Here is a 15,008-nt window from a genome sequence, read left to right on the forward strand (position 1 = left end):
TGAAGGAGTGGCTCCGATAGAGGAACGGAAGCTGCAGAAGTAGAGAGCCGGGACCGGAGTCGCATCCGGATTTGTACCGGAGTGAGTGGAGACACTGTTCCACCGGCAACTCCTTCTGGTTAACGAAGGCTTCTCTCCATAGGTACGGATACCACTGCTACTTCCCCGCAGCCTTTGGCCCCACCGTGTACGGTATAGCCTCACTAGGGGTCGACAAAATTGACGGGAAGGCTTCTGAAACTTACAGCTGCGGCCACCTTGAAGCCCGTGATGAGGGTATGAGGAGGGCACCAGCCAATACTCTCAGCTACTAAGAACTTATCTGATGCACCTTCAGGCAGCTCACTCCTGAATTTGGCTGGTGCTTCGTTGTGTGAGCTAGTCAACCTAGGAGCCTTCCCGTCAATTTTGTCGGCTCCCGGTGCCGTGCTACAAGCCTTACGGCAACTGAGATACTACCGCTGCTAGTACAGGACTGCCACTAAGCTTTATATCACGAGGCCGTTCATGTCTCGTTGGGGCGGCTACGAGAACGTCGACGAGTTGTATCGCAGTCACTACGGCTCATTGAAATGGTTGATTGAGGATAGTGAAGGACTCTGCGTATTGTGCAAGGTATCATTATCTCATAGGGGCTTTCTCGTTGGACTACGGTTCACAGGGCGGTGCATGCGACGTGTAAAGAACGCAATTTGACATCTACGTTGACCGGTGTGGATGCAATGTACCTCGCCGGCTGATACCACTACTTTGGGCTGGTTGGGAGGTTTCTCAGCGGCGTACAGACCTCCGAGGCTTCACAAGATCCACCAGGGGTTGACAAAACTAATGAGAAGGCTCCTGGGACTCCATAAGTGTCACGATAAAGAACCGATAAAGTTGACAGGCGGGCTCCCCGGACTTGCAGTCAACCACCTTTAGGAGTCAACAGAATTAATCAGCGCCCTCCTCAGACTGATAGGTTCAGAGGTGCTATTCACGGCACCGTACCTGACAGGGCCCGGACTGGCTTGTGTATTGACTGAGCCACCCCCTGCATGTCGTATATCACACACGGGCGGCGGTCCATGGGTTGTGTCGTGTGCATAACGCTTCTGGCTGGTAGTGTGACTTTGGGCCAGCTGTCAGCTCTTCCCTGCGACTCCCTCAAGCTGAGCTCCGCTTTTGCTCCCTTCAACCCTCTTCTGAAGCCACGCAAGGCATGACAAAGGCATTGCACACTGGTTGGGATTAGAGATATTCCAGGGGTGAACAGAAGACATTGATCCATCGTCGTGATGTATGATCGACGTATTCGAGTGACCATATTGGCCACGCGCTCCAAAGTCTCAAGCAACCTCAACAGACATGACCTGCTTGTTCTTCTCCGCGTCGACATAGACGTGTTTGGTAAGTGTCGCCTTTTCTGTGCTTGCCTTCCTCGGGTTCTTTGCCTCGAAGATCTCATCGAGCTCCTCAAGTGTCCTGCCTTTGGTCTCGACAAAGAAGAAATAGATGAACACGAACTCAAACAGATCCCAGAAGACAAAAAAGACGTAGAACCAATATCGAATCTGCTCTGGTTAGCTCATATCTTCGTGTTGGTCAAAGACTTACATCGCGCAGTGCGATGGGGGCCGCAAAAGTGTTTACGAATCCGGCGCATCCGGACGTCAGCTGGAACACTCCCATGCCTTTGGCTCTCATGTCGTTCGACAAAACCTCTCCTGGGTAGATCGGCTGCATGGAAGTGAATGCCAAAGCAAATACTGACCCAAAGACATAGATGAAAGCGATAGAAGCTGAGGAGGTTGCCTTGCTGCCGGTCTGCTCGTAGCCTGCTGCCGTTCCAGCTGCGATAGCGAGGCAAACGGCCATTCCAATGGTGACACCCATCATCATCTTGCGGCGGCCGACAACGTCGTGGAGGCGGGCACCGATCATGGCAGGAATCCACCCACCGATGGCGTAAATGATGTTGAGGAGTAGCTGGGTATTCGTATTGGTGATGCCAACATTGGCAACCAGGTACGGGAGATCTGGGCACGTCAGTGGACGTCTGAGTCGATGCGGCTGTCTGGCCTACAATATGAAGCAACACTTTTTTGGTCAGCAAGCGTACAGGGAATGTAGGTGTGAACTTACTTATTGCCAGAGAACTGTCCAAACCAGCTGAAGGCAATGTTCAGCATCAGGCGATAGCGACGAGCTCGAGTCTTCACTAGCACGCGAAGATCAAAGTAGGTTCTCCAAGTCAGGAGACCCTCGGCGCGTAAAGATTCTGCCATCTCTTTCATCTCGAGTTCGACAAGTGGATGATTTGTGTCGCCATTGGCATGCAATTGTGCCAGAACGGCGCGGGCTTCTTCATGCCGATCCTTACCGATGAGCCTGTTGAGGTTAGCCGTTTGCCATGGGCTAATAGCGTACCTACCAGCGGGGAGACTCTGGGCAGAACCAAACTCCACAGGCGACGATTCCAGGACAAATCATTTGCAGCCATAGAGACAGTCGCCACGATATGTTGCCTGTGAGATGAAGATTCGAACCATAGACTGCACAAGTCGCAATGATCGACCCGAGATAGTACAGAGTGTTGTACATTCCAGCAACTGTGCCTCGATACTGTGGAGGGGCAAGCTCGATCAGATACAGTGGCGCGGCAACGGTAGCGATGGTTGAAAAGAAGGACAACAAGAACCGCCCGCCAATGAAACCTCCAAGTGTTGGGGCTGTCGCCGTGACGATAGATCCGACGCAGACACCGAGGCAACCGATAAACATGGGCCAGCGTCTACCTTGCCAATCTGCGGCCCAAGTGAAGAGTGCACCAGTCATTTGGCCTACTTGGAAGATTGCAAACACGATGCCGGTGCCGCTGTTGCCTTCGGGAGGAAGATTGTAGTAGTCGACGTATGCTGGCATGGCGTTGATAGAACCCATAAGGGAGCCATCGTAACCTGACTTCGATTAGCTGCTGCTAGGCCGCTGTCAGCTCAACACACCGTTCATGGTGGAACATAAGTAGACAAGCAGACATATGCAGTATAGTCTGAGATATCCTTTGCCCCAAGGATTGGGTTTGTTCTCCTGGAGAATCTTTCCCAGCGTGGCATTGTGCGCTTGGACCGTCTCCTCTTGGATAACGATGCCTTTCTCGCTGGTCAGGTTTTGTTGCGTCGAGGTCTCCATCTTGATCGAACTTCGACGCAAAACAGAGGCAGTGGTGCCGTGCTGACTGACCACAAGTTCAGGAAGCCGATCATCCTTATATTCGGTGGCACCGTCCCCTCACATTGCTGTTTCTCCCCCACAGTTCGCCAAATGCCGAGCCGATTCCGTTCCCAATCTGGAGCGGAATCGGGGTAATTCGCATGATTTCGATGGTTGTCCCAATAACGCGAACACTGGCGCGGGGAGGTCCGTACTAGTCTTACTATTGCAACTGATCAGTTGTCACAAATATCAGGTGCTCAGCCTGATCTGATTCGGTTCACAAGCGTGGAGCTGCCGAATGGATCCTCTGACCACCCGCACCAATTCGGCATTCCCACCAGCACAACATCTCTAGGCATTCGAATGCCGGACACCAGCCATGCTTTCATGCCTGCAAGATAATGTGGCTACCTCACGGCCGCGCATTGCTGGGATAGGGGTATTCAGAGCAACTTATACCTGGCCATGATTGAAGGCCACCACGAGTTTTGGTAGAAGTTAGCAGCGAACCAATTCTGTGGAAGGCGAGAGACAATGTAAAGATGAGGCTCACGTAGTCTCCCACCCTCCTCTGTCCACGTGGAAGTGTTGGCTGGCTGGACTCTGGACTCACTTGGGGTCGACAAAATTGACCGGCGGGCTTCCAGGCTTTCATCAGAGCACTTTTAGGTGTCGATAAAATTAGTGGGAGCCCTCCATGAACTCACATTAGATCGTTTCACATAATATTATACTCTTAGTCTCAGGAGCCCGCCCGTTAATTTTGTCGACACTGTGTTGTGACCTTCTGGGGGGAACCTAGGAGCCCGCCCGTCAATTTTGTCGACCCCTGTTGACTCACATGTAGCCTCGTGGCTGGCTCAGTCTACCGGTGAGACAAAAGACCTGAGTTTCAGAGACCGAGGCAGTCGAGCTCGTTTGCGCAGCGGAGCAACTGCGTCGAGGGTGCTTGGCTAAGAAACAGGTCCCGTTCGGAGAAATATCCTCTGCACTGTAGACGCTCACAGGCCAATCAGTCGTTGCAGCAAGCTCACTACCTCTTAGAGAATCTCGCAACAACTCAGCAGAAGCGTAGCACTAAGGGTAAGCTGACCGGACGTTGCCGCCTCACATTCGAGCGAATATTGCAGCGGGTGCCTGACGCCAAAAGATGGATGCCGCTTGTTGGCGTCAGCGGCGGGCGAACCCCAGGGCCCGATTCGCCTGAGCGCCTTCCCCCGCGATCTACCTCCGCAGCCGAGACCGGCAAGCAGCGATCAGTGACATCAACGCTACAGCTTGTTCGCCTTTTTTTGCAAGCAAGACGTACAGCTGCCATGCTTCCCACCATGTACCATGAACTATCGGACTTTCTTGCCACGCTATGTCCATATTCGTCACATCTCCAGCGAATGACTCGCCGATTGTGCTCCGTCTCCCCCATGACAGACGCCTTAGCCATGGAGCTCTCACACCTTCAAGAACCTCGTCCTCCCTCAACCTTGACTGATACACGTTTCGCTCGAGTCCATCTAGTCACAAGATGAAAGCACTCGCACTATCGCTGGTCGGCATTGCCGCTGCCTCACCCTTTCTCCGAGTCCGCCAGAATAATGATCTCGAGAGCTTCATCGAGCGTCAGCGAAACCTGTCTCTTCCAGCTGTCCTGCGCAACATTGGCGGTCTCAACGACTCTGATGTCGATGGAGCCAACCCCGGTATTGTCGTTGCGTCTCCATCTACGGTGAACCCAAACTACTTCTACACCTGGACCCGAGATAGCGCCTTGACTTATCTCATGATTACGGATGAGCTACTCTTCGGGACCGAGAGAGTTGGAAACAACAGCTTGCAGGTAGTCATCGAAGACTACACCACCGCCCAAGCCATTCTGCAAACCGTGACCAACCCGTCTGGCTCATTGTGGCCCGCTGGAGCTGGTCTTGGGGAGCCCAAGTTCTATACCAACAAGACCAGATTCAACGGCGCTTGGGGAAGGTAAGAGAATTCTCCGACGCCGACGACATAGCTGACACGCACAGGCCGCAGAACGATGGACCTGCTCTCAGAGCCTCGGCTTTCATCGAGGCCACCGACGCCATCTTCGTACGCGCACCCAACGCCTCCGAGATCGTTGCCAACGTGTACTGGCCCATAATCCTGAACGATTTGAATTATGTTGGGCAATACTGGAACACCTCGAGCTATGATCTTTGGGAAGAAGTGAATGGCAATTCGTTCTTCACGACCACTGCCCAGCACCGCGCTTTGGTGCAGGGCTCCATACTCGCAGAAAAGCTCAATCAGACCTGCGAGCCTTGCCAGCAGGCTCCTGAGATCCTCTGCTTTCTCCAGAACAACTTCTGGAACGAAACGGGCAACTACCTGCTAGCCAATATCAACACCAATCAAGTCACCCGGTCCGAAGTCAACATCGACCCCATTCTTGCCGCCATGCACGCTTTCGACATCAACGCCACTTGTGATGCTGCTGCTCTTCAACCCTGCAATTCCCGCACACTGGCAACACACAAGGTCGTGATTGACTCGTTCCGCAACCTCTACCCCATCAACGAGAACGCCACGGCGCCAACCGCCGTTGCAGTCGGACGATATCCTGAGGATACGTACTACACTGGCAACCCATGGTACATCACGACCCTTGCGGCTGCTGAGGTCTTGTACGACGCTATCGCGCAGTTCCGCAAAAATGAGACCCTGACCGTTGATGAGACCTCACTTGACTTCTTCACTGATCTCTACCCCAACGCCACAGTCGGCAGCTACGATGGCGACGACCTGGAGAATATTCTTGACGCTGTCATGGAATACGCCGATGGATTCGTCGAGGTCGTTCAGAAATACACTCCCGAGAACGGCACTTTGAACGAGCAGATCAACAAGACAACAGGCGAGCCTACCTCTGCCATTGCTCTCACCTGGTCATTTGCTGCTTTCATAACCATGGCCGAGCGTCGTGATGGCCAGTTCCCGCCATCATGGGGAGCCAGCAGTGAATTAGCCAACAACAGCACCGAAACTTGCGCCGCTTCTTCATACAACGCCACTTACTCTTATCAAGTCGCAGCTGCTGCTGGTGCACCCCAGGTCGGCACTCCTAGATGCATGAAGGAGGTCCTCTTCGTCGCCAACTACAGTTCCGCCTTCGGCAACAATCTTTACATCGTTGGCAACAACACACTGTTCGGTGGCGACCTGATGCCTGAACTACCCATCCAGGTGATGCGTACAGGCAACAAGACTGAAACAGAGCCGCTCTCCATAGTGCCCGCTTGGGTCATCTCACCTCAGACAATCGAGTACCGGTATGTGCTGCAGAATGAGACTGCCGGCACGTATACTTTTGAGAACAAAACAATGATTGTCGAGGTTGGCCCTTGTGACGGGGAGATTCAGAGAGTTGACGACAGCCCCGCATTTCCGGGCCAATAATGATCATGATCTGACTGGACCTGTGCCATGATAGGATTTTATATACAAATACAGCTCCAACAAGCTATGCCATGCAAGCTATGCTATGAAGGAACACCGCAGGATTCTCTGACTTTTCCTGACTTTCATTTCCAGCTCCTCGAATGAACCCCGTTATGCCCAACGCCTCATGATCGTCATTTCCTCAGCACCATTACCGTCATCTAGTCCCCCCCTCGTCATGAGCTTAAAATTGCTACTCGGCGCTTTCGCAGGCAATACCGGCGGCCCGGTAAGAGATCTTCCACCACCGGGGCCTCAATGCGCCTCGATTTCGAGTTAGTCAGCCTCCTCACCAGCCGTTGGAAGCTGGTGGACCGCTTTAGCTCCGGAGCTTGCGATAGCTCCTTGATGCTCGCCGACCTGCGTCGCGTGGTCTCCCTGTCGATCGCGGAAGTGTTCGAGAGGCGCCTCGCGACGCTGAGGGGGTCGAATGAGAGGCGACGCGTGGTCGCGCTAGATTCCATTGGTGATTGGCTGGCGGCTTCGGGTGTGATGGTCGAGGAGGCTGCGGATGTGGCGGGTGTTGAGAATGTGGTGGAGTCGTATTCGCTGTCGTCCTCTTCATAGATTTGTGTCAGGCGAGGTTGGTAGTAGAGTGTTTCGCGGAACTTATTGGGCCCATCCTGAAGGCGGCGCCGGCGAGAGGAGCGGGAACTGGTGACTTTGATTGCTTCGTCAAAAAGAGACTCGGCTAAGAATTGCATCTGGGATTGCATTGTGAGAAGGAGGCCGTGGGAAGAGCGAGCGGTTGATGTCTTGCTGAGGTATCAAGCGAATAACGGATACGATGGTTGCTTAATGCAGCTATGTGAAGAGCAAGGCGTGAGTATCGGCGAGTGTGAGCGAGTGGCGGCAGCAGAAACGAACACACATAAATTGTGGCCGGGGGGAGGGCGAGGAGGTTTATAACAGAAAACGTGGTCGAGCTCACACACGATTTCGGGCCCGAAGCCAGCGATCCCGGAATCGAGGTTCTCACGCAAAGGATCGGTCTAGGGCCTGGACGTTGCTCGTGGGGTGGTACCATCAGCTTGGAATAGTCAGCTCTCCATAGAAGCAACTAGCCTTGGCAAACCATGCCTAGCAGATGACAAGACAACAATGCAAATAGGTCGCTCAATTTTGCTCGAGGCGTTGTTCTGGCCACATTTTCCAGTCCCAACCAGCCGGTCAGGTCCAACCTTCGAGGAGGCGTAACAGAAGCCACAGCTTTTCTAGCACGAGATCGAGTGCTTCAGGTCCAAATGGCTTTGGCGTGGTGGCTGCACGAGCCCTGTTGCGACAGCCCCATGGCTAACCCTCGTCCGCAAAAGCCCCAACGGCTGCAAGGTACCTGGATCTGATGTACAATATCTGGCGGTTAGCCTTGCGCCCTAGGCGGCTTCAACCCGCCGGCGGCAGCGTACGTGCTTTGCATCTTCCAGCCGCACGAGTTGCTGGGTTGGTCTGAGCAGTCGAACAAATTGTTGCAACTGCGCAGCATCTTCTGCACCACCCCAGCTGCACACCCTCAGCTCAGGAATGTGTGATGGTGGTTGCGAGAGAAAGTCAAAATCAAACCTTGTGTAGTTGCCCTCAGCCGTAGACCACATTCCTAGCGAAATTCGCCGATTGGATCTATTATCGGGTACAGCAAAGAGTGGAGTTTGCGCTGCTTCTCGAACAGCTTGGGACAAGAAGATTTGCGTGTTGTCTCCGCAGCGCTATTCCGCTGACTCATCTCCCTTTTGGCAGACGGGACACCCCGCCAGACAAACGTAGGGAGAGACCAGAATTGCGACTGTCGACCACTCCCAACAGCACCGCTTGGATGCATACACGTCGCAGTGTAGTGGCGTTCTCATGCAGCAACACACAGATCGATCGCATACAGCATGTTTGTGGATGTCGAGCGTTGTGCTGGGCGATCGATACAGCATGTCAAGCCTTGTGCTGGGATTTTCTATCGAGATCCCATCGCGCACATTCGATAGTCCATCAGATCTGAGATGGGTACCAAGGACGTCGCCCGGTCTAGAGCTCTGTTGAAGGTTCTCCACGTGATACGCGCAATTGCAAGCGTCAACATCGAAAGAGAATTTGCGCAGATTCGGCAATCGACCGGTGATAAAAGGGCAGCTGAAACTTGGCGATCAATCCGTGTTATCTAAGCAAAAGGTCTTGGCCTGAGCGCTGGTCGTTATCGTTGCTGGCGGTGAGATAGCGAAATTTACACGGCAGCGGTAGTCGAACGATTTGCTGCAGTGACGGTGCGTAGGGCTCTCGCGGTAGATCAGATCGGTTATCAAGCTTCGAACATCCTGAGCAGGGTATCGTGAGATTGCATGATGCTCCGGGATTCTGTCGATCCATGGTAGTATAGCCAATTCGAAGCTCGCGTAGTCAATTTTGTCGACCACTGGAGCTAGTCCCGCACAGTGACTATTTCCACTGCTTCTGCTCGTCCCAAGTCCAATGGTAGTTCTGGTGAGGCAGCGATCTGGCAGCAGTGCGGTGAAAGTGGTTCCGCGGGTCCGGCCGCCTGCCGAACAGGTTCTTGCAAGGAACAGAATCCCTACTACTTCCAGTGCCTCCAAGCCTAGGCTGAGTAACCTGTGGCGGGTCGAGGTCTGACTTTCATGAAACACAGCTTCTGTGTAATCTCTTTCAGATAAAGCGCTTGAATGACATGTAGTCGAAAGCCCATCACTTCACTTGACCGGTGAGCTTCGCTCTGTGACCTGTACCTTATCGCCTATGCGCAGAATAGCTCCTGCGGGCCCAGCGAAGGCATACTGGCCGAAAACCGGCTTATGAGGGAAACGTGGATTCACCCGCCGATCGCTTGCCAGCAATCCGTAGAGCTGTCGTTGCCGCGGGATCATGTTGCCTGTGTCGGGATCTGCATTAAGGCTCAGGCATCGCACGCAGTTGAAGATGCATTTGATGGTGACCGGATGCGCGCCGCCATCAGCAGATACCATCAGAGTGGCCCATCGGTCTTCATCGTAAGCTGGCAACAAATCCTGAACATCGATGTGAATGTTTGGTCGTAACCTTTGGATGATGTCTTCGTTGCGATGTGCTGGAGGCAAACGCATCCGGGCATTGTGCTCCGATGCGGTGGAGGTGACCAGCAAAGGAGCTGCATCGGCGAAACGTATCCGTTGAGGTCGGAGACCTTCTTCCAGCGCCAGAGTCAGGGCATCTGTCCCTTTTCCAACATAGGCCGCTCCAGGAATCTCGCGCCTACCAGTCCCTCCAATGAATAGCAGTCGTACGTCTGCCTGAAGGTGACCTGAGAAGAACGCCGCAACTTCGTCACCAACATCAACACCAAGAGCAGTAGTGCCGAAGACACTGACCTGATATGTCTGAGCACCAAGTAGCGACATCGGCGAAGGCGTCAGTGGCACAACGATTGAAGATGCCGACGATGGGGGACCGGTCCAACGGATTGTGAGGTTTGTCCACGAGTCATCAATCTCGGGCTGGAACAGGGCAAGGCGAAAAACTCGCTTGATGGTCAAGAATTGAGCAAACGGTGGCCCAGTAGTCGGGTCTGGTGTTGCCGTCTCGGTTGGGGTGTAGACCAAGATAAACGATCGGTCGAAGCGAAGACCCTCGTTGGTGAGTTCCACCGCCTTGACCTCGACCGGTCGCAACGACTTGACAGGGTACAGAAACAGCTATAGCTAGTAAGCATGGTCCACAGAGGGACGTCTGTCTACGTACTCGTTGTACACTCAACGCCATGATGGCCCTCGAGGTGGCGGGGTTGCAGGAATGTAGCCGAGACTGGGGTTGCGCGAGTCGGGGACGGCCGAATGAAGCAGACCACGCGCTGAGGTGCGCTTATTCACGCAGTAGAGCAATCTGATCCGTTGCATGGCATCCGAAAAGACAACAACGGTATCATCATTACCTCCCCCGCCGTTGAAACTGAGTACGCTTTGCCTGGTTGACCCTAGTGCCAGAGCAATGGTCGGAAGTCGCGGAAGGGGCAGGCACCAGCGGCGCTTGCAGAGTTTTAGGCATGGAACGGCGAGGTTAGTAATCCGCCCCGTTTCACAGGCCCAGCTGGTAACATCTGGGACTGTCGCTCCTTTCGACACCTGCCATCAACAGAATATACCTTACTCTGTGTTGTCAAGCCACACGCCCATCCAAAGCGCGTCGCTCACAGCTTGCCTAAAATGATGCTCTGAGAGCTCGGGTCTGCCACGAAGCCCGATAACCCCGCTTACAGATTCTTTGTTCCGCCGGAACCCCGCATGGATAATGCGTACGCTGAACGCCCATGTCAGGCATGTCGACAGAAGAGAGTCAAGTGCGACAAGCGCCTGACTGGTTGTCAACGATGCGCGGACTCTGGTCTGCAATGCCCTGGTTACAAGACTGCTCGTAAGTTTCTCGACGAAAGCGAGAAGGTCCGCAAGAAGTTCGTGAAGCGCGATGAGCACAACAACATTGGCCTACAGTCGCCTGCTTTGTCCGCCTTGTCGCCTGAACCTGGGCCACTCGTTACACCACATGCAGACTATCGGGCCCACTCTCGGCCAGGAAGCGGCCTATCTCTACCATCACGAAGCCCTCCACTGGGAGTCCATCATCAACCCGGTGCGTCTCTATTGTCTCTGGGCTCATACCAGCGGCGGCCCTCTCCAGGCTTTCAGGCTCCTGCTTCCACTTCTGTCAACGTCGCTCCGCTCATCTCCGGCCTTGCGCAAACATTCCCGTCGGGTACACCTCTCAGTGACGCGCGTGCCACTCCCGAGTATCAGGAACATGCTAGGGTAGCCGAGATCGTCGCGCCCAGCACCGTCGCTTACTCTGAGACGACCCTTTCAGATTCCATCGACTACTCAAACTCGGACTTCTTCGACCTTGACATCGAGACCTACTATGCTAACGGCAACAATGCATGCGGATTCATTCCTGGTGTGCCTGTGATCCTGAGCGAAGTCGATGACCTGGATCTGGACAACATGGATCATCATTCTCTTGCACCTACTGCACCAGATCCCATAGTCGCGAGCCAGGGATACACAAGCGGACAAGAAAATGCCGAAGCCATCGCGGAAAGGAAGCAAGAAATGGCCCTTCTCATTAGGCTCTTTGTGGATTTCATGGCCCCATGGATGGATCTGTTCGACTTCGACGCCTACTTTACGCGCATTATCCCGCTCAAGGCTGCCACAAATGCCATGCTACAGTCCGCTCTCGCAGCTGTGGCATCGAAACAATTGGCGCGGTACGGCATGAACTCGCACATTGACCATTCTCGATACGCTGCAATCCTCACATCGAAATATCGAGGTGTCAGCGCACACGAGTGGTTCTACAAGGCTGCAAGCTACTACGACAGGGGTATTTCGTGCCTCCGTACCTTCCTTCGCCGATATTCCCACGGAGGAGACCCGTCCTTCCTTTTGAGCCCTCCCTCTTCCACGACCGGTGGTTCTCCCGAAGGGCCGCAGGCTATGATGAGGCAATTAAGCAGGCGAAGTAGCATCGGGGGCGTGTCAGCCGACAGCGATCTTCAGGATCTGCTATCAGCAATCTCGGTCTTCTCACTGTACGAGTCTTTTGACGATTCGACGCTCGGAGTTTCTCAGCACCTCAATGGCTTTCAGTCTCTAGTGCAGGGAAGGCGAGTCTCGCCAAGCACAAGTCTGTCCGTGTTTGCCTCGCGTACTGGAGGTCGGGCTGCTTTCTGGAACTTTGCCCTCGAAGACCTCCTTTCAGCATATGCAAACGGAAAACCTACACGACTGCATCCGATTGACTTGGACCTATGGGTGTCTGCTGGCCTACCTCTTGTACGAAGACCAACGGACCCAGCTGGAGAAGGTGCTGGCCAGTTATCACTACAGCTTGACGCCATCTTTGATGCTGGACGAGATGATGTGATTGCCTGCACATTGATCTGGATCGCAAACCGAGTAGTCAACTTTATTGTTGAGCGTGGAGCACAAACCATTGGAGGTATCCACCTCCGCCATTGGACTGAACTGCGCAATCTCCTCGAGGTCTGGCACAAGAGATTGCCGGTCACCTTCCATCCATACGCCACAGTGGAGACCAGAAACATTACGGAATCGCGTCAGGGTCAGCAGAACAAGATGTTTTTCAGCGTTCCAATGAGTGCTGGAGCCTTGCAGCTGTACCATTTCGTCCAGATCCTGCTCATACTCCATCGACCTTCTGACACCGAAGGGTCCCAAACGCAAGGTACTCGCTTGAGAGCTTTGAGGAACGCGGCCGAAGAGTCAGAACATCACAGCCGACACATTTGCGGCATCGCTCTCGGAAGTCCTCCTAGCGCAGTACAAAGGCTAATGATACAGCCACTCCATCTGGCCGGATCCTGCTTCGAGGGAAATGATGACCGTAGGTTGGTTCAGGAGCTGCTCGAGAATGTGGAAGTAGAGACAGGCTCATCCACCTTGCGGGTTCGGCAGGATCTTCTTTCACAGTGGGGCTGGCCAGGCGGGAATGGTTGATAATAATCGTCCGACAGAACGCCAGATGGTCAACGACCGCACGGACAACTTTTCCGGAGCCGTCGGCGACAGATACCCTCAAGAGACTAGCTTCGCTTCTATGCGCCAGATTCGGAAAGAAATAGCGGACGAGGCTGACACAACGGAAGTTGTTCGACGAGTCAACGTCAGTGAGGCTCTGATTGAGCCAATAACACCACGGTATCAGTTGCAAATACCGAAAAACGCGCAAACTCAAAGGGAATAACCGTGAGTCGGATCCAGGGATATCCTTTTACCGCCAGGGGTTATATGTTGAGGCACCAACAACCCTGGTCATTATCGCCTCATCACCGCACACCTGCTACAGAGCATATATCGTCGAATACCCGCACAGAACGAGCTCCGGTCGTGGAATACCTATTCCCTTTCATCATGGACGTCTCTTTCCGCACGGTTAGCAGTTTACCGGTCGGGCATGACGGCCTACCAGCATATCAAGAACACAGCAGTGGGCCGACAATTGACGTCAGAGTGAAGATCCCAGATGATCCAGCAGATAGCCCTTTCGAATTCGTCAGAATCAGGTTGCAAACTGCTGTCAAGACGCAAATCGGCACGAGAACGGCCGTGCAAAAGGTCCGTACGGGCATGCTCCGCTCGGGGAATAGTACTAATAGTTGTAGGTGTTGAACCTTGTCGAAGAATGCTCATGGTCACAGTTCGTGCCGCTCTACGCACCCGCCAGCGACAAACAACGCGCGTACTCTGCGGCAATATCCTTTAGCAGACCTGCTGAGAAGCCGCTATCAAGACTTTCATCCCGGACAAACTCCCTACTGCCTGCAACAAACATGTATGGCACTACCTATATCACGAAGCATACCGCCCTGAGCGATCAGCATGCAGTTGAAGGCCGCTGTGAAACGCACATTTGGGTGTCGGCAGACTTTTTCCGCCACGGTGTACTAGTCCACAGCTCGCGGTCGGCTATCGAGCTTGATACACGACCAAGGCTGCTTGAGCTCGGGAGTAGCAAGCAGCAACCTAGCGGACCACTCACCACACAGTGTCGGCCACGGATGTCAGGCGTTAAGGCTGGCTTGACCAGTTTCCGAAAATCTACAAAAGCCCAATCTTCTTTGCAAGTTCAGCTTCCCACAGACAGCCTCATTGTGAGCCCCAGCCAGCTACGGAATGGGCGTAACTGCTCCACTGTGTCTGTCCCGCTACAAGTCTCGGTTACTGGACTCTCCTCTGCGGATGTCAAAGCGTTACTTCAAGATGGCGGGCTCAGGTGCGAAGTGGAGACGAAATGGATCTCGAAACATGCTTTCACGGCGCCAACCTCCAGCACTGAACACGCCGCATCAGCAACCGTGACGAAACGTACTGCAACCACTCAGCACTCAGACATTGCCTTCCCTCCAGTCTATGAGGCAGACCTACCTGAAGAAAGTCAAGTTGTCTCGACCACTGGAGTCCTCGTGGCCATGCTGCCGGAATCTGCTGCATTGCCAACCTTTTCGTCGGCGCTCTTGCAGGTGGACTATGAGCTCGAATTCAAGTTCTTGTTTCGTCTGGGTCGCTGTGCCATATACGAGGGCAAGACACGTACGCCGTGTACACTAGCCAGGTCATAGCATTTTTATAATCTCAACACCGGTAGAGTTCTCCCAATTGACCGTCGGAATTCTTCACTCTAGCTACATCTCCTGCATCGGCGGCGTGAAAGTCACCGCCTTCCGCGCCATCTCCATCATCACCGCTCTGCTAGTCTGCGCGTCCCACAAGATCGGCTTCCGCATACGCCGGCGCGTCGCCGTCAGGCGCTGCAGCTCTTCGTGAAATCCGCATACGGGGCGCTGAGCAGCA

At 53.9% G+C, this 15,008-nt stretch overlaps 5 protein-coding genes across 5 annotated transcripts; 3 read left to right on the top strand and 2 right to left on the bottom strand.

Annotated features, from left to right (window-relative positions):
• Positions 1-1,328: 1,328 nt before the first annotated feature.
• Positions 1,329-3,171, bottom strand: HMPREF1541_10462 (uncharacterized protein; the record flags this gene model as incomplete). Its single annotated transcript, XM_008715133.1, has 5 exons — positions 1,329-1,553; positions 1,597-2,038; positions 2,125-2,370; positions 2,414-2,939; positions 2,985-3,171. The coding sequence occupies 5 exons, from the start codon at positions 3,169-3,171 to the stop codon at positions 1,329-1,331; spliced, it is 1,626 nt and encodes a 541-aa protein (XP_008713355.1).
• Positions 3,172-4,717: 1,546 nt separating this feature from the next.
• On the top strand, positions 4,718-6,627 carry HMPREF1541_10463 (uncharacterized protein; the record flags this gene model as incomplete). Its single annotated transcript, XM_008715134.1, has 2 exons — positions 4,718-5,172; positions 5,217-6,627. 2 exons carry the CDS (start codon positions 4,718-4,720, stop codon positions 6,625-6,627), a joined length of 1,866 nt encoding a protein of 621 aa, XP_008713356.1.
• A 2,732-nt stretch (positions 6,628-9,359) lies between these two features.
• Positions 9,360-10,404, bottom strand: HMPREF1541_10464 (uncharacterized protein; the record flags this gene model as incomplete). Its single annotated transcript, XM_008715135.1, has 2 exons — positions 9,360-10,337; positions 10,384-10,404. The coding sequence occupies 2 exons, from the start codon at positions 10,402-10,404 to the stop codon at positions 9,360-9,362; spliced, it is 999 nt and encodes a 332-aa protein (XP_008713357.1).
• Positions 10,405-10,922: 518 nt separating this feature from the next.
• HMPREF1541_10465 (uncharacterized protein) lies at positions 10,923-13,154 on the top strand (the record flags this gene model as incomplete). The annotated part of the gene is made up of 1 exon (XM_008715136.1): positions 10,923-13,154. One exon carries the CDS (start codon positions 10,923-10,925, stop codon positions 13,152-13,154), a length of 2,232 nt encoding a protein of 743 aa, XP_008713358.1.
• Positions 13,155-13,568: 414 nt separating this feature from the next.
• HMPREF1541_10466 (uncharacterized protein) lies at positions 13,569-14,776 on the top strand (the record flags this gene model as incomplete). Its single annotated transcript, XM_008715137.1, has 2 exons — positions 13,569-13,772; positions 13,820-14,776. 2 exons carry the CDS (start codon positions 13,569-13,571, stop codon positions 14,774-14,776), a joined length of 1,161 nt encoding a protein of 386 aa, XP_008713359.1.
• Positions 14,777-15,008: the final 232 nt, after the last annotated feature.

The sequence above is a fragment of the Cyphellophora europaea genome (genome assembly GCF_000365145.1).
Source record: "Cyphellophora europaea CBS 101466 unplaced genomic scaffold supercont1.13, whole genome shotgun sequence".
In the NCBI taxonomy this organism is placed as follows: Eukaryota; Fungi; Ascomycota; class Eurotiomycetes; order Chaetothyriales; family Cyphellophoraceae; genus Cyphellophora; species Cyphellophora europaea.